The following is a 25,868-nucleotide window of genomic DNA, read 5'->3' on the forward strand; positions in this document are numbered from 1 at the left end:
CCTAAATTGACCATTAAAGCAAGTGAGTGAAATCAGTTTAACATTTCCTGATGGTGCAAAACGGAGCACATGCTTAATAGAAAGTTTGTGAGCATACGTTCATGAATTTGTTCACACAAATTACAAAGCTGGAGCCGCGAAATAATGAAAAAACGGATGCAAATTAGGCAAAATGAGAAAATGATGTATATCATCTTCATTCAAATTAATGAGAACGAGTAAATGAGGTCTATTTTTGCCTCCACACAAAATCATCTCATGCTGTTGATATAATCAGTCCTGGCCTCAGAGTGGGTTTTATTCCTCTGTGGCACCTTCAGGGAAACACTGTAATTGGTTAGTTGGTGCAGCCATTTCACAAGTGCAGTTCCAGCAAGGAGAAGGGGAAAAAAGGATGTTGCAGGATGCTGTGTCTGGCTCTATGCATTGACAGTAAGTGATATAAATATCTTTGTGGTAAAATGAATGCAACAAAAGTAAAATGTAGCTTGACTGTTACTTGGCAGGTGATCCGTGGCCTCAAAAGACAGGTAATTGAATGATTGACACCAGGCACACAGCTGACATTTCCAGGCTGGGCAGCCCACAATGATGTGTACTGTGCAACAGTAAAAGTAGGCATGCTGCAGAGACGGGATACAAGTTAAAAAAAGAGACATATAGAGGAAAGTAAAGATACCAACCATGAGCTGCAGGTTCAGTGCTGGGCGCAGTGTCTGAGCACACAAGGAGAGGACATGGCAGTTGAGGAGGGAGGTGTGGAACAGGAGGAACAGCATGCAAATAAAGGAGAAATGGGGGAGGAGGCAGGGAGGGAGCGGGGCAGGGGAAGAAAACAAATGACACCCATAAGCAAGCATTCAGAAGACCAGAACATGACAAAAGACATAAGGCTTAAGGGAAATCAAAAGGAACCAAAGGCAGTGCTGAGATAAACACAGGCTTTTACATACACACACGCACACAAACACACTTACACACACATACACACACACATACACACAGATACAATTTCCACTGCACACAGTGGACGTTGCACTCAGAGGGGAGCGTGGCTACTGCTCGAGGAGATATGGAAGAGACTATTATCATATGCTGTAGGCAGCTTTGGTGTGGAGACAGACTATCAAGAGGAAATAATTGTACAGCTGTCCTAATGTAACGTCGTAATGTACGACTTGGAAAACACTTTACCATCTATTTACAAAGGAAATACTTTGAATGGCAATGACTCAAGTAGATTTAACAAAGCAACAGTGTTCAGTGTTGTAGTGGCTCGGTATGGATTCACCAACATGGTTTGATATTAAATGTATGATTTTTTTAAACACCAAGCTTTCAATAAAATGTAAATGTAGTTTACTGTAGTAGCCTTGCCCTAGTTCTAGTAACCCCTAATGTCCGGGTCTGCTGGAGAATATGTGATGTAATTGCAACCTGTGTGCTGATTTCCACCGGACGCGTGAGTGTGGACATGATTGTGGGATTGCATGTTTCAGAAAGTTACAAAAATGCTCAGGCACAACCTCCATCGATTCCACCGCCTGAAAGGGGGTTTCAGATGCTGCTGGATGAGATTTGACAAGCTTCCACTACTTCCACTCTGTCTAAAACCTACATGTCTCCATAGATGGTACATCTGTGCTGCTGCACAGCATCTTCAAACTGCTTCATCAGTTCTGTCAGCAACACAAGTGGTCAGCAGGAGAGGAAAGACAGTTGTTTCAAATGTTTTAGATTCATTTTGAGGTTGTTATTTACATATCTGAACTTATGTAGATATATCATATGCAATGTTTTGTCCTCCATAGTCATTTTAAAGGGAGAATTTGGGTTTTTTTGTAGTGGGCTTGTATGAGTAGTCAGTATATGGGACTCAGCATGCCCACAATTTTGGAGAATCAGACAGGAGTACTTCCATGGAAGCTAAGCAATAGAGTTAGGACCTAACCCTAACCCGCTCTGGATGGGGTAAGCAGAAAAACACATTGTAGCCGGAACAAAATCAATATCGGTAATAAGTTTACACTATTTTTAATATTTTTACCGCTTTACAAAATTTTGTTCCCGCTGGGAAAACTGAAACTGAGGTCACTGTATAGCTTAGCTTCTGTGCTGGACAAGTACCTCATACTATTTCATACAACAAACCCAAACTATCCCTTTAACAGAAGTTGCACAAATGTTTATCAAAAGGTTACTTCATGATAATTATGTATGTAGTAAATTCTGATATTTTTATTAGGTTCAAACCATAGCATCAGATTCATAATCATACAAGGACCGTAGCCATTTGCTGAAATAGCACTCCATTGCAGTCCATCAGCTTACTGCGAATGCAACCAGAGAGATTGGCTGCATTGATTAGGTTGACTTTATATCAGATCTAGCTGATGTATACAACAGAACCGAATCGCAGCCAGACCAGGTGTACAGTTGCTATGATGTCACAGTTACAAATGAGACTGCAGACCTGTGCACTCCAGCCTGTCAAAGCTGAGGGAAACCGAAGCAGGGAACTAGCTGAGAGTGAAATGCTGTGCTGCAGGAAACATACGCCTTTTAAGAACACTTCTGAGGGAGATGCTTGCCCACCGACAAATGTGGCTTGTATGAAAATATGGCTTTCTAAGTGTTTATCAAAGCGCATCTTAATCAAAGTGTCAACCTTTAAACACTGAAAACACTGACATTTATCTAAAATGATAAAAGCAACATTTGGTCAACTCTGGAATATGGGCAGAAAAAACAAAAGATTGTGTTCGACAGTTTCAACAGCCGCAATGTCATTTTAAGAGGCTAAATGTACCTAAGTGTGCCTTACGTTACCATGGCGTTCTGTCTTAGCGGAGACGTGAGAAAGTGCCTATGAGCTATCAAGACCCAGACAGATGTTTGTGTAAGAGAGAGAGAGAGAGAGAATGGTGCTCAGTACTAACGTGTAATTGTTCGGGTAGCAGTAGGCCAATGCCCACATCTTAGCTCAGCCGCCAGAGGCTCAGGGTGCGGAGAGCAATCTCACAAGACGAGACTGTGAGATCGAGTCCATCTCAGAATTACTGAGGCCTCTGAGGATCCATTTCTCTACAAGAGCCTTGAGTAGTTGAGACATGTCGGTGCTAAATAATGCCACAGGGCAGTCTTTTCACTGACAATTTCTTAGCAAATTTGTTTGAAGTACAGCTCAGTAAAAACAGTGTTAGTGCCTCAGCATGATTTACAGAAATGACTTTCCATTATTGCTGCATGGTTTTATTGTAGTTTGCACCTGTACTTAAGTTAAACCAACTGAGTTTGGCCTTAACCCAGGCTTTATGGTATCACACAGCTAGCTCATTTTAAACCAGGGTAGACTGCGTGCATAATCTTTGCCACATGGCAAATCTGCTCTGGAGCAAGTTCAGCTCAGAGGACCATTACATATACAATACATGTTAAACATCCCTCTTACCCAGTCAACTTACTGGATCCTGATAACAGCATCCCGCCACAGACAAAAGCACTGTGTTTAAGTGACAAGTAATAAAGATCATCCTGTGAGGAGATGGAAGAAATGTTTGTAGCATACTAATTTACCCACTTTGGCTTTATTATAGCAAACAGGAAGCTAGCTGACCGGTTATCAATAATATGTGATATTTACAGTTGCATATTAATTGCGCTGACATTTTTTCAGACACAACAGGATTGTTGACAAGTATTTGTTCATTGCAGCCTATTCTGTATTTTTTCTATATCACTGAAGCCCTGAGGGGCAAGAGGCAATTTCCTTATTTTAAGATTCTACAGTTGTGTTGAAGCTATTTACACTGTAATCTATATTTCAAATAAAACCTATACAGTATCACTCTACAATTTGTTTTTATTAAGTATTGGGATACTGCAACATCCCCTTCTTTAAACATTATTTACACACAAGATCCCAAACATTAATACAGCATGAATTAACAATTAGCTATGTAATGATATAATGAAGAGTGTCACACTGTATAAAACAAAGCATATAGCAGCTTGGAAACAGAACACACAGAGGGTCATGTTTCCAAGCTACTATATGCTTTGTTTGTGCATGTGAATCCCTCCATGTGGAACTGTTGCCTTGCCGGAGAATGTTTCTTTTCTCATCTAAATCGATAAATTAAGGATTTATCTTGACCAATTCAGAGTCAGTGATTGTCGACAAAGCAATTTTTCAAGAAAGCATTATTTTGATTAACTTACCTGGTGTTCAAAATGTAAAGGGCTAATCCCAAAGCTTTCACAAGGAAGTGGATGGAGGTAAAACACTTACGGGCCTTTGCGTAGTTTGCTAAATGAGGACTTGGGTAAGTACTTGGGCCATGGCTGATGACGTTTCACAGGTTCACGAGTTCAGACAAAAATAAGGATTTAGAAAGGCTTCATACATTAAATCAAAGTGAAGATATGACTCACACAACATTAACATTTTTCAATAGAACACTCCAGCAACTGTATGCTCAATCTCGCTATGAAGCAGAACCGCGCCAACTCGGAAGTCAGCGATTGCCTAGTTTTGTCTCTGCTACCACTTACATTAATGCACTAGTGTTCATTGGCATCAAAATGTAAAATGAAGCCTCTGTCCCTGCAAGCCCCAGTCAGCTGAAAGGCAGCATGGCCTGGTAACCCTCATTACACTGTGGGTGGCAGCCAAGTGGGACCATTCAATATGTCTGCTGCTGAGTGATTGCCTGTCCATTTTTGAGCAGCCTCCTCCTTGTCCACCATCTAGCTTCACAGGTCAACTGAGACATTGGCAGAGTCCTCGCTGACATTATGCGGACACATCAGCTCCATGACTAGTTGCAACGCTTCCCATGAGCCCTTTGGTGACTCACTGTGACATGACTTCCAGCTCAACATGCAGAGATAACTACGTGCCAATCATAATTATATTGGCAGAAATGCATTAGGTGGAACCCCTGTGGTACTGAAAATGCCAACAGGCTGCTGGGTGTCCCCGCTGGCAGCTAGATTACTTTTTTTGTTGGATCCACTTTCTCTGACCGGCCTTCTCTGCCTCGGCTTTAGTTTGTGATTTCCTACATTTTCCAGAATTTTGCCACCCCCGACAGAGTATTGTTGATAGAGAAACTGGTATCTCTTTCTTCAACAAAAGATTTCTGCTTGTAAGAACTGCTGAATGTTGGTGAAAACAGTAAAGCTCGGAAGAAACTGAAACTGAAATTTCTGAGTCCTGAGGCACTAACAGTATGTTCTCTCTATGTTGTAAGTTGTTATTGATCACTTGTTTTTTTTGCCAATTTAACTGAGACTCTGCGACCAAACAACAAAACAGGCTCTTAAATACAAGATATATCACAGTTCCAGGTTTGTCAGTTGTTTCTTAACGATGACCTAGTGCCACCTAGTCTGACTGCGGCAGATGTTCTGTTACATAGAACCATCAGTCGTCGTTGGAAACTGTTTGGAAAAGGGCAAGCTAAGATGGTGGACATGATACCTGTTAAACATTAGTATGTTTAACCCCTGTAAGTTTCTTTAGAGATAGTAAAAACAATTCCACAATGTATGCCAGTATCAGATATCGAGTGTGCTGTATCTTAGAACATGCTATTACAATAATCGAAAGTGTTGGGATTTATATGCACAATTTAGCTGTTATTTGAACCCATTTTAAAAAAAAGAATGCAGTCTAGGAGCTGGAATGTGGTCTAAATATGACTTTATGTGTAAATACTGAGTTGAATGGCTTTTATTGGTGCTACTTTTCAGATATTGTGTAGCTAGCTGATTACCTCCTGGCCCTTCTTTATGAGTTTCATCTCCTTTTGGTCATTGTGGACCGTAGTAATACCTCCAGAATAAAATATACGTCCACATTAAGAAGATGTGTTGTGCTCCAGGACGAGGGTTTTCCATGATGCTGAGTGCTATAATATTGACGCTCACTTAGGGCTGCATGTCACATGACGGCAGTTATTGTGCTGCTATCGACCCTAATCAAATTAGTTATAGCTGGCTGCTCCACTTTTAAAATGGACAAGGAATCAAACTGAGCAAAGTGGGAACAATATCACACATTATCTGGCACAGTGTGTGCGTGTGTTAGTCGGGAGAATGTGAGGTGGAGGCACATCTAAATTAATAAAATTCTTAAGTCACTTCTCCAGATGGTGTTTATGTAATTTAAGACCTTGACAAATGTAATGGATATTTGTTTCTCTTCCCTTCCTTCGCCTGTTTTGTTGTCCTGTCTGTAGTGTGGGTTAAATGAATTGGTTGTCAGCACCATTTATGGTCTTCCATCAATTAAAAGTAATGCCAGCCTGCCGCCTGATTGTTTCATTTGCACAAGGTACACATTTATTATCTATTTTCTTCATTCGGGGATTAAGTGGCATTGTTCACTTGGCAGTGTGTTGAATTAGGGCATGATTACTCATACTGTGTTGATAGGAGAGTGGGGTGAAATGATCAGAGAGATAGAATTGGTGGGAGGATGAATGTTGAATCTCCACAAAGAGAGCGGCGCATTTGCACTTTTGGGGTCGGCTCGTGTCTCACAAAAGACCTCCTGTTGGCCCTGACTACCACTAAAAAGATATTTAGACTGCTGCCTCTGAGGAGAGTGTGCAGCACAAAATGTTGCTTTTCGTGGAAACTCTTTCTTCCACACTGACATGGAAATGAGGGAAAAAAATAATATGGACAGCCGAGCAACGTGGGAAAAGAAACGGGATGCTAAAGAAGCAAAAGAAAATTCTGTTTGAAACATAAAAAAATGACACAATAATTTATTCTAATTGTAGGAACCGGTCAGCAAGATATCTCCATTTTGAAATGTATTTAGTAGTGAAAACAGAAATGTAGTCATTTCCCCATGTCACTTTCTAAACCCCTGCCAAGCACTTAAGAGCCATGTGTTGGGCCTCTAATAGATTTTTTAAAGTGCTCTATTCTGTCCCTCTAATGGGTAACTGTTAAAAAAATCCTCAATCCCACTCTGATAGATTCATTTGGCAGTGGGTCTCTGATCTGTGCGGCACACTGTGGGTAAATGAAATCAACTGGCAGAGCGTATTATGGCCATATGAGTCTGCTGCCTTCAATCTATATACTCAGTAATAATGGAATGCCCCTGATAGTTGAAAGCAAAGAGAGGACATCTGGCAGAAACTGTAAGTGGGTTGTTTTAACCTGAAAATATTGGCACTGCAGAAGTAAGGTTTGCTTTATCAGGTGCAGTCCAGGCATCTCAACATACAGTAAGTCCTGTTCACGGGGGACGGAAATAACTTGCCAACACGCTGTACGGTGATTTTTAGTAAGCAGAGATTTTCCAATGATTATAGCTCTCCTTTATGTCAGTAAAAGCTGTTTTGGGGATGAGATTGTCTCTGTATTTGACTTGTATGAAATTAATTTTAATCTTACTCTGTCAGAGAAGAATAAAAATAGAGGTAATGGAGGTGGTTCTAGAGTAGAAGGCAGAGTCAGAGCTAGCATTATACAGTATGGTTGGTAGCTCCAAACAGCTAGCAAGTGGACTTGAACTTAAAATGATTATGTCACAAACTGTAACCAAGCCTTTTAATTTAATTTAGGCCATCGTTTGTATTGGTTATGATAATATTGCACTTGGCTAATATCACAGGACATGGACACGTTCCCACAGTTTAGTCCGATTGCTCTTGCAGTCACATCAGACAGGTTGCAAACAGCCAGACATCTAAAGCACTTACGTTTATTTACTGAATGTAACCTGAAATGTGAGTAATAATCTCTCATGTTTCTTGCCTCATTGGACGACTTCTTAGTGATTCTTAGTGAACACACTCTGTTACAAGTCCTACATTGAAAATGTTACTTAAGTAAATCAAGGAAATGCTCCCGGTGTCTTTTATACTATTATATATTAGATCATTAGATTATTATTACTCCTGCATTGACGTGTAATTAACATTTTACTTGTTTGAAGTTGAAGTAATTTTTTACTATTTTGTATAGGACTGCAATTAATGATTATTTAAATGATGGATTAATCTGCATCTTCATTAATCAATTAATGGTTTGATTTGCAAAAATTTGGAAAATAGTGACACATTCACAATGCTTGTTATGTCCAACCAACAGTCCAAACCTAAATATTAATAAAAGTACACCAAAATAACTAACAAGAGAGAGAGAAAATCCTCATATTTCAGAACCTGGAACCATGAAATGTTTTTGCCTAAATCATTATCAAAATAGTTTAATTTTCTTCTGATTAATTTTTTTTCTTTTTAATTTTTTCTTATAAGTTGCAAGGTACATGGTACTTCACTTTTATTCACGGACTAGGTAATCTTTAAAAAGAAAACATGTCTTTAGTATTATTATTTACCTATAAAGTAACTCTATTATTCTCAGCAGGCACATTAGAAATAATCAGCATCCGAGTGTGAATCAGTCAGGATAGCTATAATCAGAACAGGCCTGTGCAGACTCCAGACTCTGAGGCAAAGGAGCTATCAATCAGCCTGCATAGATAGGTATTCTCTTTAATCCAATCAGATGGCATAATCAAGCACAATGCCTGTGATTTCTGCCAGCCTCGTGAGATTTGTTCCAATTGAGCGGTCTGTCAGAGAGCCTTTGATTGCATTTGGAGCTCAGGCTGATTTCTGAGTCGAGGCATAAAGTGATGTTTTCTATCTGCACCCTTTAGAGATTTATACTCACAATAGCCCCCAGTTCTGTTTCTGAAAGAGCAAGATAAAATTTGCTTATTTCAAAAGGGCCTAATTTTCAAGTGCTCATGTTCAGTTATTGTTCATCCCCACTACCCTCTTCCCACAACACACCTAGAGTATGATCTTTAATTGACTTCATGGATGAGAGATGTGTCTCTTATAAAAGGAAATTCTAGAGTCAGCAGCGAGTAAATGTTATGGAACAAATATCAAACTCATACAATTATCATAGTGAATCCAGTATCCATATTTGATCATTTTAAGCCTTTTTAGAAACTTGTTTGCTTTGAATGTATTTACCAATATGCTTTTGGGTGCCAGGCCTGTTGCAAAACCCTGCTGTGAAAGGATTTGGACTGACGACAAAGTATCACGAGCTAGGTCTCGGCCTGATGTTTGTCCCCTCAATCCCAACCGCTGTACACACCCACACACCTCTGGAAAGTAGAAAACCTTGGGGGGGGCACATCACTTTGTGCAGTGGAGTGGTGTAATTACTCATCATTCTAATTCTTAAGTCTATCTTTATCTGCCATGTTTCCATGTTAACCAATATTTTAAAGAACTTTTCTTTATTTGTGAATCATAATGTGCAATGTCAATGCCAAAGTCTGCAACCTTTCACAGGCTGTGCTGAACAAAAATGTTAGAGAATGATGGAAACAGGCCAGTTGTTCATGTTGGAGCCTCACATATGCACATGCACATTATTAGAGCACTTTTTACACCAGAAAAATATGTATTAGTATTTGCTTTATACCGAAAGGTAGGCAGGTAGGTAGGCCGGCCAATCATTTCACTCGAGCCAAATAAAATGATTGGCTGGGCTTATTACAGGCCTGCAACAGCCACAGACACATATTTTTTATTTCTATTTTTCCAGAGCATTGGATTGCTGTCAGGATATAAAGAGAATTTCAACAAAAAATGCTTCTGCCCTAGCTTTAACTGTCAAAGTTTTTAAAAATGAATTGGTAAAGCATCAGGGTGGCCTTAACCCACTGGAAACAGAACATGCATACGCTGTGGCATGACGATGGAGATATATGGAGGGATTCAAGGCTGTGCGGGGGATAAAGGAGCACACATGCGCACAAACACAAACACACACACCCACACATACACACACAGACAGGTCCTGTGAGGGTGATACTGTACCTTGATTGCCTTCAGGGTAGGAGATGGTGGTGGTGATGGTGGTGGTAGTGGTGGTGGCTGTGGTGGGTATAGGGGTAGTGGTGGGAGCATCTGGATGAGAGGACAAATACATGACAAACACAGGGGGGGAAACAAATGAGTTCAAAAGCCATGAGGATAAAGTAAAGTCACAGTGAAGCGATGGTATCGCTGTTTGATATATGACCAACAGCTCATTGTGTGTCACCATGTGTGCACAAGTTAAAGGTCTGCTGCAGACCTTTTGATGAATTGGCAATGCGATGCATTAAATGTACACACAGCACTGACATAGCAACACATATACTAGTTTCACACTGACTAAGCTGATCAAGGATCTTGTTGGGAACTTTTCTCTTTTATGTCTACTCACGGGCTACACACCATGACATTAAATACTGACAATGCTAGCGAGCACATGGTTGTTAGAACTGATTAAATGTCTAATGAGTAAGACATGCTGGCGTTGTATTTATGCTGTCATTGTTATGCAGTGAGCTATCTTGACAAACAAACGTGCCCGCGCATTTTTAATATCTCCAAGGAAAAGTACAAAGTTGGTAAGGATTCTGCAAACGAAAAAGCAAAAGTTGATGTATAAACTCAAACATAATGACACAATAAAAGGCATGGCACAAAACAGGAGGGGGGGAATAATATGCACACATAAGAAAAAAATAACAAGAAAGGAACAGCATGATGCAGGGCTTTTGAGTTCACAGACTTTGACCAGAGACAATTTTTCCTCCCACAGCTTTTCCATTTTTACTTCATTAGCCGGGTTAGACTCCCCACAATGACAATGACCAGGGGGAGATATCAAAAGTGACATTTTCCTTGTTGAAGTGGCAGGCCTGCACTGATATGAAGCCACTGACAGCGCTGCTTGGTTAGAGACCTCCCATGTTGCGCTGATTGCTTGGGAATGGACTGAAAAACCTGCTGGGGTTATTAAAAGGTGGTGGAAAAAATGAGTAATTTGTGGTTGTTGATAAGGAGGACGGCTAGTCTACTCTTAATGAATTAAGGTGTTATAAGAAGGTGAGGAAAGGAATTGTGCATGGACAGAGAAGGAGGAGGAGGAGAGGGGAGCCAAGGAGACAAGAGGAGCTGTTTTTAGAGGTTACAAGGACTGTGCAGTATCATTAATGTTATTGCCCTTTATGTGATGGTGCCTGGTTGCACTCTGTATTAACTATGTTGCAGTTTTACTGGTAGCACACCATAAAATAGAACATGCTTATTTCTTGCAGGTGGCACAAGGGATATAATTGTGGCCGCTATCACTTCCTTTGCCCGACAGAGACCAAAAACGTTTTTTGAACCAGGCTGCAAAGATGTAAAGTTGGGCATTTTAACATGAGGGTTTATGGAGATTGACTCGCTTTTGGAGCCGTCCTCAAGAGGCCATTCGAGGAACTGCACTTCATGAGGACGCCGGTTGACCAAACAATGACTTAATCCTACTAACAAATATAGTCTGCATTACTTATTCTTAATAGCATTTCAAAGTCAAGGCTGAAAACGGCACTGATACAGTATTTACTCCTGAAAACCATATATTTCTGCCATGTTTGTAAAGATTTACATCACTGCTTGGAATGAATGCACTTTGGACAAAGTAGAGAAGTGGGGAAAAACACCAGCTTTATCATTAAACTGCAGGTAACACATTAAAGGAACTAAACTGGTAAATGAAACAAGAGTTGAATTTATATACATAATAATAGTATTCTTGTTGTAAGTTGTTTTTATGGGGTTTATGTTAAAAAGTGCTTATTGATTGATAGTCACTGAACGAGCAGCACAATGCGGGTACCCAGCTGGACCATGAACTGAACTGTTCTCTCAGAAAGCTGTGAAAGACCATTTTCTGCGATCATACATCACATTCACTGTCAATGTATTACTGAGTGCGCAGCAGTAGTTCTTTATGTTTCAAGTAAAGGTTTTTTCACTGCGAGATCACAGCAAATCGAAAATGTGTATGTCCCAAAGTTCTATTATTGATAATAAAAGTTATCCTGTTGTTCGTAATGTCTTCCCTAAGGGTACAGAGGTTGTTTATCATAGAAAAGTAGTCTTCCCTGAGGGCAGAAGTTGTTCATAGTTACTACACAAATGTGTTCATGGTTGTTAGTTTAGAAAATCATCTATTTTTTTGTACTTGAAGAAAAATGTATGAAGTAAATCAAGTACAAGGCAGAGAGAATGTGTATCCCCTCAGAACTCTGCCTGAGGCAAATTTAAAAATGCAAATTAAGGCCTTAAGGTGATCTGGATGAGTGTTCAAACTCTGCTGATGTACGGTATGTTTTTAATCTATCGACAGTTCTGTTCTTTTAAAGACAACCTTGACAATACAAAAGGCTGCGCCAACCAGTGTGCAGACAAAGGCGGACGTGAAATGATCCATTGGGAAGTCGGCTGCCAGATGAAGCTTGGGCTGATGAGTTTCCACACATGCTTGAGAGCCACAAAACTCCAGCTCGGGGGTGGTGCTGTCTAATTAGTTTTATCCCATCATGAACTGTGAGGGTCCAGCAGATGTTTGGGATCATCTGTGTCAACAACTCATTAAAAACTTAGCAGTAAAAAACCCTCAAAAACAAGCAAATAAAGATTAAAAGAAAGACTGGTGTGATTGTCTGAATGTACATTTCCCTTTTTTTGGTGGTTAGCTGGTGCAGTGTATCAAAGAACACTGGAGCTCATTGACTTTCAAATGTGACAGGCAGAATGTGTTATCCCTCCCGCTGAGTCACCGGGCCTTGTTTGCTGATGAGGCTTATGAATCAGTGTTTCTGGTCTGAACGAACGAAGAAGGACCGCAGGAAGCTGTGAGACATAGCCTGACAGGATTCATTCCTGTTAAAGCCGCTGAGTTAAAGGACTCCACGTGAGCACCGGATGAGAGAAACACTCAACATTTGCACATTACCAGTAATCATACCAAACAATATGAAACCTGAAAAAAACTAGCACCAGCACAGAGTAATTGAGGACACATGGGAAAAACTTGTAACACTGTGACATTTTTAAACCCATAAATCAATAATACTTTATTCAGTGTCCTAAAGCCACCAACCCAAAGTGTCTGTATTTGATGACCTGTTGAGACTCAACCATTAATCTTTCTTGGCTCGGATTGGTTCAGGCATTGTGAATTCTTGCAAATGCCATTTTAGGACCACTAAAAGGAGCCAGAGGAACCTGAAGTTTCAGCAAATATGACAAAAGGTTATATCTTTAAAACCTACCTACTACAGCTGTAAAGGTCCAGTGTGTGATATTTAGGAGGCTTTATTGGTGCGGATCGTCTTGCTGAACCGCTATGTTTCTAAAGTAGCTCAAAGCGGACAAACCAAACACTGGCTGTAGATAGGGATTTTAGCAGATTCACAGTCACTGTAGTTCCTTCTAAATTCCCAGGTCGTCAAATACAGACATGAGCGACACAGGGGGGGTCTCAACCTGTGGGGTGGGTGTAGGTGATGTGCATGTTAGTAGGGTTAGTATCCATCAAATTTTGACCATACAGTGATCAGAAAGATGTTGATTTATATATTTATTTATTTTAATGGGAGAAGCTACCAGAGATGTTGCAGAGAGCTGTTTTTCACAATAGACATATGCAATACTCATATACTCATATAAAAATGATTAACATGACAGCTGATCTGCTGCTTAGTTTCAGATATAAATAATAGGGAAAGCATTAGTTTAACTTCACCAACAATCCAAACGTGCATTTTTGCACTTCATAGATGTATGAGTTATACTTTTCCTCATTTCCTTGCAACATAATTGTGGTACATTTGAGTGACAGGTGCCAAAATTAGGACACCTAAAAGCTCAGGAGGTGGAGCAGCTCTGCACATTACAGCCTCCCATAGAGTTTTTTTGTGATATTACCACTGGGAGGCACATAAAGTGGTACATTTTCAAATGTTGCACATAGTGGCTTTAAACTGGCAAAAAACATTACACTGCCTTGTATAATGCTGTGACCTCACCAGAAAGTATTTTTTTTTTTCCCTTTTTGCTTTTATGTTTCCCTGCCTCATTCTGGTTTCCAACCTGTGACACTGTCTAACTGTATTATTGATTTGCTACAACCCATTTAGTGCCTCATAGTCCTGCAAGGGTCAGGCTACCTATATTTTATTCTTCCCAAGGTTTCTTTCATTTTTGCTGTATTTTATTTTTTGTGTTTTCCCTTGGCCTCTTTGGGATGTGTCCTTGTATAATCCAAACTAGTGAAGCCCTGACACTCTGGCTGTGATTACAGGCTTTCCATATAAACTTGACATTGGCTCGAAGTGACATATGTGGATGCCGATTTTGTGAAAGAGCATAAAATATTGTCCTACTGTGTGTTTGAAGTCTTGACTTTACCTTTCCAGATAGAAGTTACAAAAGACCTCAAAAAGCAATAAATGTAACAATAACAAAAGAACATCCTTCAAATACTACAATTATGAAGGTTCTCAAACCTGGTTTACATTTTTTCTATCAATTGGTTTCTATCAAAGTAAGTTGAGATTGGGTCTCAATACAAGTACATCTCAGCACTATGAAGCTTGATTGAAGACACCCCCTTACAAAGCAAAGGCTAAAGCTTAAACAAGACCAGGTTGTTTTTTTTTAAATCTCTACATGATGGAAAACAGAAGATTTGTCGATTTGAAAAAAGGTTAATATATTTTGATTATTTGGACATAAATATATTGTGGTCATTTTGAGTAAAAACACTACATATGTAACCTGTAAGAAATAAGATATTTTGACTGTAAGCAAATACATAGTAAAAGTGGGATCTTAAGTTATAGAAATTACCGAAAATGACAGCTGTAAAGTCATAAATAATACACAGTGTGTTTTAAAATGTCTTCATAAGTGAGAGACAGGATCCAAAACAACCTCCTAGCAAATTTGTTTTGGAAGTGATGGAATTGCTCCTCATAAGATTTTACACTAGCAATTTCACTTCCACTCAAGTGCAATTTCTGCAAACTAAGAGCGCTTGGAGCTTGAATAGGATGTTTTGGTACACTTTGCACTCTTTGATGACTTGTTGGATGTCATTTAAAGAGCTAATGGTGACTTGTGGAGAAAACTCCCATGTGCTTTAATGCAGAACTGTAAAGTAAGTAGGAAGACGACTGAGCGCAACAGGGTCACCAAACAACTAGTGTGCAATAAAGGCCAGAGCTGGTAAAGGAAGAGAACTCCGTTATTGGGTAAGCGGCAGGCTGTAAACAACATAAAACCCCTCGGTGCCGGGTCTCACTTGACTGTGAGAGGAAAGCCCTGATGGTTGTGTTTTCTTACCCTGTGAAGTAAGAGCTGCAGTGAGAGTTAGAGCAGTACAGACTGCATTCTTCTCGCTGTTAACATTGTTAGTGTCAGCCAGTCTCACAGTGCTCTCCATCACTTAGGGTCACAATAGTCGGGAATCAGATGTATTAGAGGAGATGCTGGCCTTGGCTGCATTTGTTCTGGCTGTCAAGCAGGGAGGAGTGTTTGGGGTGAAGGCGCCATGCAGACTTTATCATTAAATTACAAAGCTCTAATGTACAGTTTGGGATCTTGTGTTGATATTGTGGCTGGTTTTGAACTTTTAATTTAAAAAAATTGAAATCTTAACATAGGTGATGTGGAAAACTGAAATGTGATACATTTAGACTGTTTTGGACACATTTATCAATATAATGTCCCTCCTTACTTACTGAATTGAACTTGATGCAGCTTTATGAAATAGGCTGGAACTATTTATATTATTTACTAAAATTAGCGTGTCTTTATTTTGTGTGAGACCATTTAAAGGACCAGTGTGTAACATTTAGGAGGATCTATTGGTCGATTGATCACCTCAAAAATAATAATCTTTGTGTTTTTGTTACCTTACAATGAGCCGTTTTTAACAGACAGAGCGGGTCCTTTTCTACAGAGTCCGCCATGATGAACCACCATGTTTTTACAATGGCCCAGAATGGACCAACCAAACACTGGCTAAAGATACGGCCTTTCACGCTTTTTGCAAGCTTGAAAGGCTGAGCTGCATTCAGTTGTCTGCACTCAGCAATTTCACCACTAGATGCCACTAAATCTCACACGCTGGATCTTTAGTTCACTTTAGATAATCTCAACTTTGGGTCTAGGGACCACCAAGGGTCTTTAAAGGTAACAGGGAGTCCCCAGAAAAATGGGTAATGTTGTAATTTCAATATTATTCAATTGACTAATAGTTAGCTCAATGAGAAAATGTATAATAATGACTACTATGTTCATAAGCTTCACTCTTGACTGTTAATTTGCCAATCCACAGTATAGACAGTCATAGAATAATTTATCCGACGGGGATCCCTGAGACTACAATTTTACTGAATACTGAATTTTTGGGTCCTTGACACCAGGAAGGTTGAGATCCACTGGTCTAAGGGCACATGTATTTTGGTTCATTTGGTCTGGGACAAGGAAAAGGCAATCATTCATTTTTGCCTTTTATTTATGGTCTGTTTAGTGTACATACACCGACTTATTACACACAAACCAAGACGTGAATCATGAGGTAATATGGACTGACAAGTGAGTGTCCTCACTGGACAGTGTTTGGGACTAACTCACATGGTGGAAATCAAATTCTGAAGACTGACAGCAGCCCATGCAAGACTCTTCTGCTTCTTTATGTACACATGTTACCACGGTTACCAAATTATCTTGTATAAATGTAGGCTATCCATCACTTGTATCAAATCCGGAGATTGCTTTGTGTGTTAGCTACATACTATATCAACTATCACAAGATCCTGTAGTTGGTCCGTCTTGCTTTCACGACTCAAATGAATGGCACTGGAGTCCGCTCGGAAGCAGACCAACTATTCAGGTGGTCTTGGTCCAGTTGTTTAGTCTGCACCAGAGTTCAGTCGCCAGCTTTCACACCAGCCCAAATGAACCACAGTACACAGGCAGGGGCAAAGTCCATTTCAACCAACAACCATTGGTTGTAAAAGCACCCTACAAGCAAAACTAATACTCTAATTTGTTGCTGTGACCAGAACCAGATGCTTTATATCAGTACATGTACATGCTGATGCCCCTGCTGCTTGTCTGATTTATTTTTCTAGATAGTGTGCATGTGTGTCTACATACGAACATGCTGTCTTCTGAGCTTCTATTTAGGTAAATGTTTGACTACAGAGGTGCATGCATGTTGGTGATAGTGCAGGAGCAGGATGGTATATGTGAGTGTAGTGGTGGAAGGGGGTCTAGAACATAATGTGAGTATCAGCTTCTGACAGCTCAGCTGCAACAACCTGTCTTGCCATTAGCAAGGCGAGGGGTTCAGCATGATGTGCTGTTGAATTACAGTAGACATTAGTAGCGTGGGGGCCACAGACACATCAAAGTCATCAAAAGACTAGCTCTAAAAGGATGGAAGCCTTCTGTGGTCTTAATGGCGGCAGTTTTTTTTTGTGTGCAAGGCTTTTAGTTGCCCGCATGTTGCATTACCGTTTTTATCTTTGTCTTTCTCTCACTGTGGGGGGGTGGGGGGGGGGGGTTGTGTGGGTGGATGAGAGGGGCGACTTGCAGCCCTAACCATGGGGTTTTGTTGTTTAGGCCAAGGGAGAGAGAGTACAAAAAGCCTGGCTTAAAGTACAATGGTTGATGTTTTTTTTATGTGTGCTGTTGTTGATCTGATTACATTTGCATGCACGCATTCAAACACCTTTGTCTTACCATACTAACTTCTAATCATTCCTTTAACAATTACTCCAAACTTAAATCTAGCATCTGATTTTAATACTTCACTTTTTATCTTAAACTATTTTTAAAAAGTTGGAATGCTGGACATTTGTTACATTCAAGCCCTCACAAGTTTACAAAATGCATCTGCATATAAGCAGTTTTTAAATCTCTGTCTGTGGTGACTTTCCCAACTGGAGTCCCAGCATTGAAGCTTTTTACATCAACCAGCAATGCTGGTGTTTTAAACCAAAAAGGGTGTATCTACTCACCAGTGGAAGAGGCCCAGTCCGTCCTGAGAGTGATCGGTTAGCTTGCAAACCCCTTGCAAAAAGTCTGTATTTCATAGTTCACCCATTCTACAGAATAATGTTATTCTCCAAGTCTATCCGCTAATTACTCCACCATTACTCCCACTCTGACCATCCCCTGCAGCTGACAGCAGTGCACTTTCTGAACTACGAGAGGTAACTCTGGTGATGTGTCGAAGTCTGTCCCCATCGAGATGTGTTTAGGAATAAGGTTTGGGTGAGGTCAAGGTAAAGGGAAACACATCTTGATGGGTGAACAGACTTTGAAACAACACTAGAGTTGGTGGAGAATCACTAAGCTTGTCTATTAGGCACAAGAGGCGCCTCTTAGATTTATCTTTGTTGGCCAACGGTTGTATGTTTCATTTTGAGTATTTTTGTTTGTTTCCTTAGATCCCAAAGAGGAGTTTTTTTTTGAGCTGAAGAGTTATTTGTTGTTAGTTGAACTGTGGGTTTTGTATTGAGCCCTACATTGTGGTGGACTGTAAATTCTTATGTGTTTTGTCTTTAATTACTCTCACAGCCAGAGTGGGAGACAAAAGTTCCGCAATGCAGCTTTAACTGTCATTAAATTGAAACACTTTCTCATTAAAAGTTCCTCTAGTTTAGCTTAATTAATCCGTATTGTGATCTTAAAGGTCCACTGTGTAGGATTTAGTGGCATCAAGTGGTCTAGTGGATTGCAACTCCCTCACTTCACCCTCCCCTAGGAGAAACTATGGTGGCCATTCTGGGCTACTGTTGAACCAGATTGGCCTCCATGACCCATGGCAAGCTCATTCTAACAAAAACATAATGATTCTTATTTTCAGGTGATTATACACTGATGAAAACATAGTTATGCGTATTATATTCCAAATTTCCCCCTGATCCTCCTAAATGTTACACATGGGATCTTCAATCCTAAACCCAAACATTAGTATTGCAGACTAATTCTTCAAGAAGTCAGCACTAAAAAATATCTTCAATGCGACCTATGCGTCAAACTGTATATACCCACAGAGAGATGGACTCTGCACTGTTAGCAGAGACTAACAGCTGTAATATAGCAGGTGGCAGTAAGCCGTTTCCTGATCTTCAGTGGTACCTCTGTTGTTTTATTGCACTCATCATTAGCACAGCAGCTCTCCTTCCTGTAAATAACATCTATTCAGTGGGTGTCCGTCAGGCATTGAGAGTCCCTTTTCCCCCCCTACATAAAAAGAAGCCTTTTCACTCTGCTAATTCCCTCTGACAATAGCAGCCAAATAATTTCTCTGCGGGCTTAGGGCCTACCAAAAGTGATAGTGAAGTAATTTTGGCCAGGGAAAATGAGCGCATTAGAGTGTAATGCCCTGCTCAGGGAGAAAATGTTATTGGTATCAACAGTGAAAAAGCATGTTAAGATAATGCTTATAAGGGTGAGAGAATAACACAGAGAAAGAGAGGAGGACTCTACATCAACAAAATGAAAGAAATCTGGTAGCAGTAGGTGGAAGCAGTCAACAACACACTCATCTATTGATCCCTAGCTAGGTTTGGCTGTGATACTCCATGCAAAAATATTAAAAACAAAACAGATTTACACTAAACAGATTAACACTAGCTGATTTTTTTGTGTGCTTTTCCTTAAACTGAATCATGGATCTAAGAAAAGAGGGTGTTGAATGTTATACCAGTGGGGCCACAGAAAGCTTTAAAAGGCCCTTTAAGTTAATATGTGAGTTTGTGCTATATTAATAAAATTTACTTACTTCAGCATGCAATCAAATTATTATGTGGCGTATGTGTCCATAAAGTTATTTAATGATTTTTTCACTCACAGTCTCCTATCGCCAGCTACCTTCACAGCAAGTTTTATTTTTTTGGGCATTAGACAGGACAGTAGAAAGAGACAGAAGAGGCAGAGGAAAGACTGGGAAATGACATGCTGCAAAGGGTCTCGGGCCGGACTTAAACCTGGGCCGCTGTAGGACGGTCTCAGCCTAGACACGTGGTCCATGTTCTAACCGGTGAGCTACCAGTGCACCCACAAAAGAAGTTTAAAAGCTGGAATGGCCTTTATAGGCTGCTAGCAGGGATTTTAGAAATGACAATTTCTTTGAAAAATTTTCCTCCAAAGACATTTTTGACAAGCAAACACAAACATTATATTATTTTAAATACAGGCTATTTTAACGCCTGTTTTATTATTTTACTTAACTGTTCAATTATATTTTCAGCAAAGTTGACCTTCCTACCAGTCTAAATGTTGTTTCAAGGCCTTCTCCACACTCAATCCCTCTATTATATTTTCATTTAATAACTTTGGCCTAAAAGTAGTCTTCAAAATCCACTGTGTAAAATGTGTTTGTACATGGTGAATGTAACAAACTCCTCTTCAGGCCATTAAAATAACCAAACAATAGAGAGAGAGAGAAACAATATGGAGGACGTGACCTTGGTGTCCTCTTGGGTAGCGAAAATAGCACTTCATAAGGAGGTGCTGTGGTGTGGGTGTGTTGCTGCAGGCACTGGTTAGAAGATGAAATATAATCCAGTTTGAGTAATATTAATAATGAGTTTGCAAAGCTTTTTCCCTTTGTGTCAGTCTTAATCCAGCTTTAGGGCCCCATGCTTTAGGATCCAGGCGCAGGGCAGAAAGTGCAGTCAGCTGAAGAAAGTTGACAGAGGGAAGCGACAAACTTTTGCTAAAGGACCTAGTATTTAGTATGCTACAGGTGTTAGCAATGATCACCAGTGCCAACAACTCACCAATCATCAGACTACATATGAATTATTTTGGTGTTAATGTGAATGGGACCTTATATGCTGTTAATCACAGTGACTCATATTAAATCATACTTATATATTTTACTCTATAAAAAGTAAATTGAGATTAAAATCGTAATCTCTTATTTATACACCAGAGTCAATAAGGGGGCCGATTGAAGACTAAACATTGAACTATCTGAGACATATTGTGTAAAAGGAAGTGAGCTAAATGTTCTGTATCTATCATTGTTTTATAAGTAGAGTACCCATAAGTGTTGAAGAAGAACTGATGAGAGTGAAAAACAGATACAGAGATACAGGTAGAAAGAGAAAGAATAAAGTGCTGGAGGGTCAGTGTTAGACCTGCGTACCATAGACGTAGAGGATGTAGTCGTCGAAAGACTCCCCCACTGAGTTGGAGGCCATACAGCGGTAGGTGCCATTGTAGGACTTGTTAAGGTTTTCGATGTAAAGATCGCCGCCAGTGATGACAGCGTGGGATGGCACATCATCATCCACCTTCACCCAGTTCACCCGCTGTGGCCTGAAATGAAGACACCAGAGCACCAGTGAGCATCCCATGGATAAATTAAACATTCAAGCACTGACAATGGAAGTGTAAATGACAGACGGTGCGATCCTTTTAGGAACAAAGATTAAAGTTAAAACACTGTTAGTGGCCCCTAAGTGCTGCAGTGTCCATGACACCCCAAAGAACAAAATTGTTGAGCGAAGTTGCCCAAACTGACAAGGTTTTAAGGCACAATTGGCATCAAACTCCTGCTACATTGGCTGTGACTCAGGGGGTAGAGTGTGTTGTCCACTGAACACAGGGTTGGTTGGTTCAATACCCCAGCTCCTCCTGCCAAAGTGGGCAGGCCAGCACATTACACCGTTGCTCAAGTGTATGGGTGAATGATAGGCAACATTGCTTTGGATAAAAGTGCTTTACAGTGTTGAGTCATGAACAATTTATTTCATTTGACCAAATTTGAGTGACATATTTGATTGATGAGCATCACCTGATTTTCTTTTCATTCCTGTCAAAAAATCTGTCCATCTTGTACTGTGCATGCCATTTTGATAGACTCGCAAGCATCAGAACTCTTGTTAGGTTATTGGTCACAAATTTGTAACTTTTGATGTGCTCCACATTTTTCCCTCAGTCCTTTTCAACCCCCCTGCAATGGCCCTACATCGCCCACCCCAGAGGGACCCGTAACCCAATTTGAGAACCACTGCTACTAGGTCTGTGAACATCCGTAACAAATTTCGTGGCATTTTGTCCTATAGTTATCTTTTGTATGACACTGATAATTTAAGTTCCATGGGCATCTTGCTAATGCTTTTTGTAAACCCTGACAACATTGACAAGTGTTTGAGCTGAATTAATTTCATTATACTGTGAAATTTATAGACTTAAAACTTATTTTAGAAAAGTAATAGATAATCCATCACAATCAACATTTTTGCCCTTACTTTTCTTTTTTTTGTGGTGATGCAGGGGCTTTAAGACCTACTCTGGAAGGTCAGATGCTCTGAATGCCTCCTGCCATCAACACCCGATCTTTGGTTTTGTAACAACTGCATTATCAGGCACAGCTACCAAACACTTAAGAGAAAAGACTCCTTGTCACTTTTGGTCATGGTTGATTTGAGTTTCTCTTTTTATGTTAATGCAATGTTTCTTGGGATGTCAGAGCATCCTTGAAGCACCAAGAAGAGTTGTAACGTACTATGTTAAAAAATACCTCTAATGCCATACAATCACATATAAATAGTGGCGTATTACCCAAATATAGTGCACATCTATTTGGGAGTCCACAACATGACAACACTTGAGAAGCTTTCCCACTGTTGTTAACACCTCTCCAAAGATTATAGTCTGGCCTTAAACTGAACAAATCTACCCCCTTTTTTAAAATAAATGTTCTAGCAACTGTTTACTAGAAGAAAGGGCTAATCAAAGAGAGCTAGGACATAAAAAACAAGACATATTAAAATGACATTCCTCCCTTTGTGTACAGCTAAAAGCAAACAATAACTGTGTAGCAGCTTTGTCTTCAAATTGCAGGCTTTCCACGCTTGTATAGTTATGAGTGTCGCTGTGTAGGTGGGCGCCTACCAAACGTCTGTATTTGTTCTCTTTTCTACCTTGACTGAGGTTTATAGCGGGGTGACAGATTCCATTTTTATGACAATGAGCTCAGAGCGCTCAGAGCCACCGAGGGTGAAGAGAAAGGAAAAAGACAAACTGATTTTGCTGGTGCAACTTGCAATGGCCACTGCCAGCTACGGTTATTTCCCCTGAGCGTGTGCTGATGGTCTCTCTTGTTGCATTTTGTTGTGGTGTTTTAACTTGTTTCCCTCCATTTGAAAACATCTGGTGTGGAGGGAGCAAGCAAATGGAAGAGGAGGGAAAAAAGCTGAAGCGAAAAATCCAGGAAAATAAAAAATGATATCAGTTGGAGCTCAATAGGAAAAACAAACAAACCACAAGTGCATTTAATGGCTGTGGTGGACGGCTTGAAAAAGAGAGAGCCGTGTCTATTACAAGTGTTCTCCAGATGAAATGAAATGCAAATAAATAATAAATATCGGTCTTTTCCTAAGATGGAGTGAGAGACATGACCTAGAAAGTTTAGTTCCTATAGGTGGATGGGATGTTGTGAGAAGGGAAAAAGTGCATCTGGAGAAGGAAGATAGACAGAGATAGACGAAAGAGGTAAGATGGGGTTGCAAGGAGAGAGGAAGGGCAGGCGTGTTGAATACAAATGGCTGCCTGCAGCCACGGCCCCCTGTGCTATCTGCTGGTAATGACTGCACAACTCTCAACAGCTCTAATGAAAATGACTTCCAATTCCCGGCTCACTGTATTGATTGTGTTTTCATCTTTATAAAATGAATACGGGTAGTGAGCTTGTCTCTATGCCAAGTATGAAAACTGCGGGGGGCTGGTGGGGAGAGGCAGTCTGTACACAGTGTTTGGTTGTGTGCTTCGGGTGTGTGTGTGTGTGTGTGTGTGTGTTCTTGTACTTCTACCCTTCAGTGAATCATACAGAGTTTTAGACCCGCAGAATGAGAATATTTCTTGCAAAGTGAGGACAGTTTGATTTATCGTAGCTTTGATTTCAGAGTTCCCACACATTTTCATGGAAAAAATTACAAAACGTTTTTCATGACTTTCAAGGACGCATGAACAATTTTCCATGACCATTCACTACCTACCATAGAAGAGTAGAACTGTATCATCAAGAGCGCAAATCTCATTACAACTTGGCTGACAATTACAATGACACATTTAATTACTGATTAAGCAGCTCAAAATACCAGAACACATGTATATTAATAATAATGAATAATCAAGTGCTCCTCAATTAGCAAATGTGACTTTTTCTGATCCTGGATCTTGCGGCTTTCATGCTGTTGATGGACCGTCTGAGCTGAACACAGCACATAGATGCGTCGAATGTAAGATGAAGGAACTTCTATATAAATGTTGACGCATAACCATGCAGTATTAAAGAGAATGACTACAACATATCATGCTAACTTACATGTATCACTGAAGTTTTGTGAGGTGGATTAAAATCTGCGATTCAGATTCCTGGATTCACCTGACTGCCCACTGAGCAAGATATATAAGAGCGGCATCAAAAAAACCTTCAAAAAGTCTTGTGTTTAAGCGTGAATGAGTCAGGTTCCATCATAAATGAATATTTCAATTACATAATTTATTTAGAAATATTTTCTTGGGGGGGGGCAACTTCATGTTCGTTGGAGGGGACATGTCCATCCTCCCCAGGATCTGCTCCCGGGTGTATTATACAGTTCCCGGATCACTGCATTTCCCTCAAAAATCAATCAATCCAACTGACAGTACTGTGTGTATGTGTGTGTGTGTTTTACACTGCCAGTGCAGAATAATTCAAACATATCAGACTCAAACATCATTTCAGCTAGCTGGCATACATGGAGGGAGAGATGGAACGCGGGGAGAAAATGAGAAAAGGTGCGTGATAGTAAACAAAACGCCACGCATCATTGCATATTGGAGCTACATGACCTCAACAGCTACAAAAAAATACATTTGCTGCTATTTTACATTACTTGAAAGGTTATCCATTTATTACTGTAAGCATTTATTTCATTACATACCAAATCCTATGACGAAGGCAGAAGACGATATTTTGAAATTCAATTACTTTTCCAAGTTTCTTTTTCTCCAAGTCCAGTTTTGCAAACCCACAATCTTCCTGCAAAGCTCAGTACTGCAATTGAGCTGTCAATGTAAGGCCTGTGACTGCACCCATAATGAATTAGGCTCAGAGACAAATGTGAGACACTTGCAATGTAGGGGCACACAGCAGGTGAGGCTAATACATGAAAGATAAAAATACAAATAGAAATACTGTTTTCCAGTACTAGTAATGTTCTTGCATTTTTGCCTGCTTAGTCAAAACTTGTTGGCAGAATCTGACACTCTCCAGAACTACAAAAACTCCAACTTTTTTCAATAAGAACCTTGAATCATTCATCTTAACAATGCCACTAATTCCCTAACTATTCCCTACTTGACCGAAAAACATATATTTTGAATTTCAAACACCCTAAACTCTGTAGGCTCTGAAAAGCTCTTCACAGAGGACAGTGTCAAAGCGAAAAAGGTATCACAATATACAGTACATGTACACAAACTTTTCAACCCACTAGTGCAGCACAATCTACTTCTCTTCTGCCTATTCATATGCTCAGCATGTTCCAGACAATCACAGTTTGCCATAATATGCCAAGGTGTAGGTCTACAGGTTCCATTTAATTAATTAGCTGTGTACGTTTGTTATTTGTAACTATGCTTGTTAAAATGAGTCTACCTGTGCTGGGGATAAATAGACATTTTGCATTTAGTTGTCTTGCAATTTTATCCTGTGAGAGTGGTTTGAAAAGTTTTCATGGAAGTTTTGATACTTTTTTCTCAATAAAATTGGTTTGCCATTAAAATCCAGCAATTTTTTTGCGAATCCAAACTTATTACAGCTGTCTTCCTCTGCCGGAAAGAAAACTATAAACTTTTCAGAGCCACTTTTCAAGACTGCAGATGAGTGCTTGGTGCAAAACCATGGGTTTTTAATGGAGTAAGAATATTTCTTCAAGGTTGTAATTTTTCGCCACATTTGAAATT

The 25,868-nt window shown here is 39.9% G+C and overlaps 1 protein-coding gene across 5 annotated transcripts in view; it reads right to left on the reverse strand.

The window, feature by feature from the left end:
• cadm1a (cell adhesion molecule 1a) overlaps positions 1 to 25,868 on the reverse strand; it is a 382,815-nt gene that overhangs the window by 32,742 nt on the left and 324,205 nt on the right. For 2 of the 5 annotated variants that reach the window (XM_051402032.1, XM_051402030.1), the window contains 3 exons: positions 21,058 to 21,230; positions 9,876 to 9,965; positions 684 to 716 (listed from right to left, as the gene is read on the reverse strand). In XM_051402032.1, coding sequence (XP_051257992.1) covers positions 684 to 716; positions 9,876 to 9,965; positions 21,058 to 21,230 — 296 coding nt within the window. The remainder of the gene's footprint in view (positions 1 to 683; positions 717 to 9,875; positions 9,966 to 21,057; positions 21,231 to 25,868) is intronic. The other 3 variants (XM_051402034.1, XM_051402033.1, XM_051402035.1) reach the window with 3 other exon arrangements.

Source organism: Dicentrarchus labrax, unplaced genomic scaffold, assembly GCF_905237075.1.
Source record: "Dicentrarchus labrax unplaced genomic scaffold, dlabrax2021, whole genome shotgun sequence".
Classification (NCBI taxonomy): Eukaryota; Metazoa; Chordata; class Actinopteri; family Moronidae; genus Dicentrarchus; species Dicentrarchus labrax.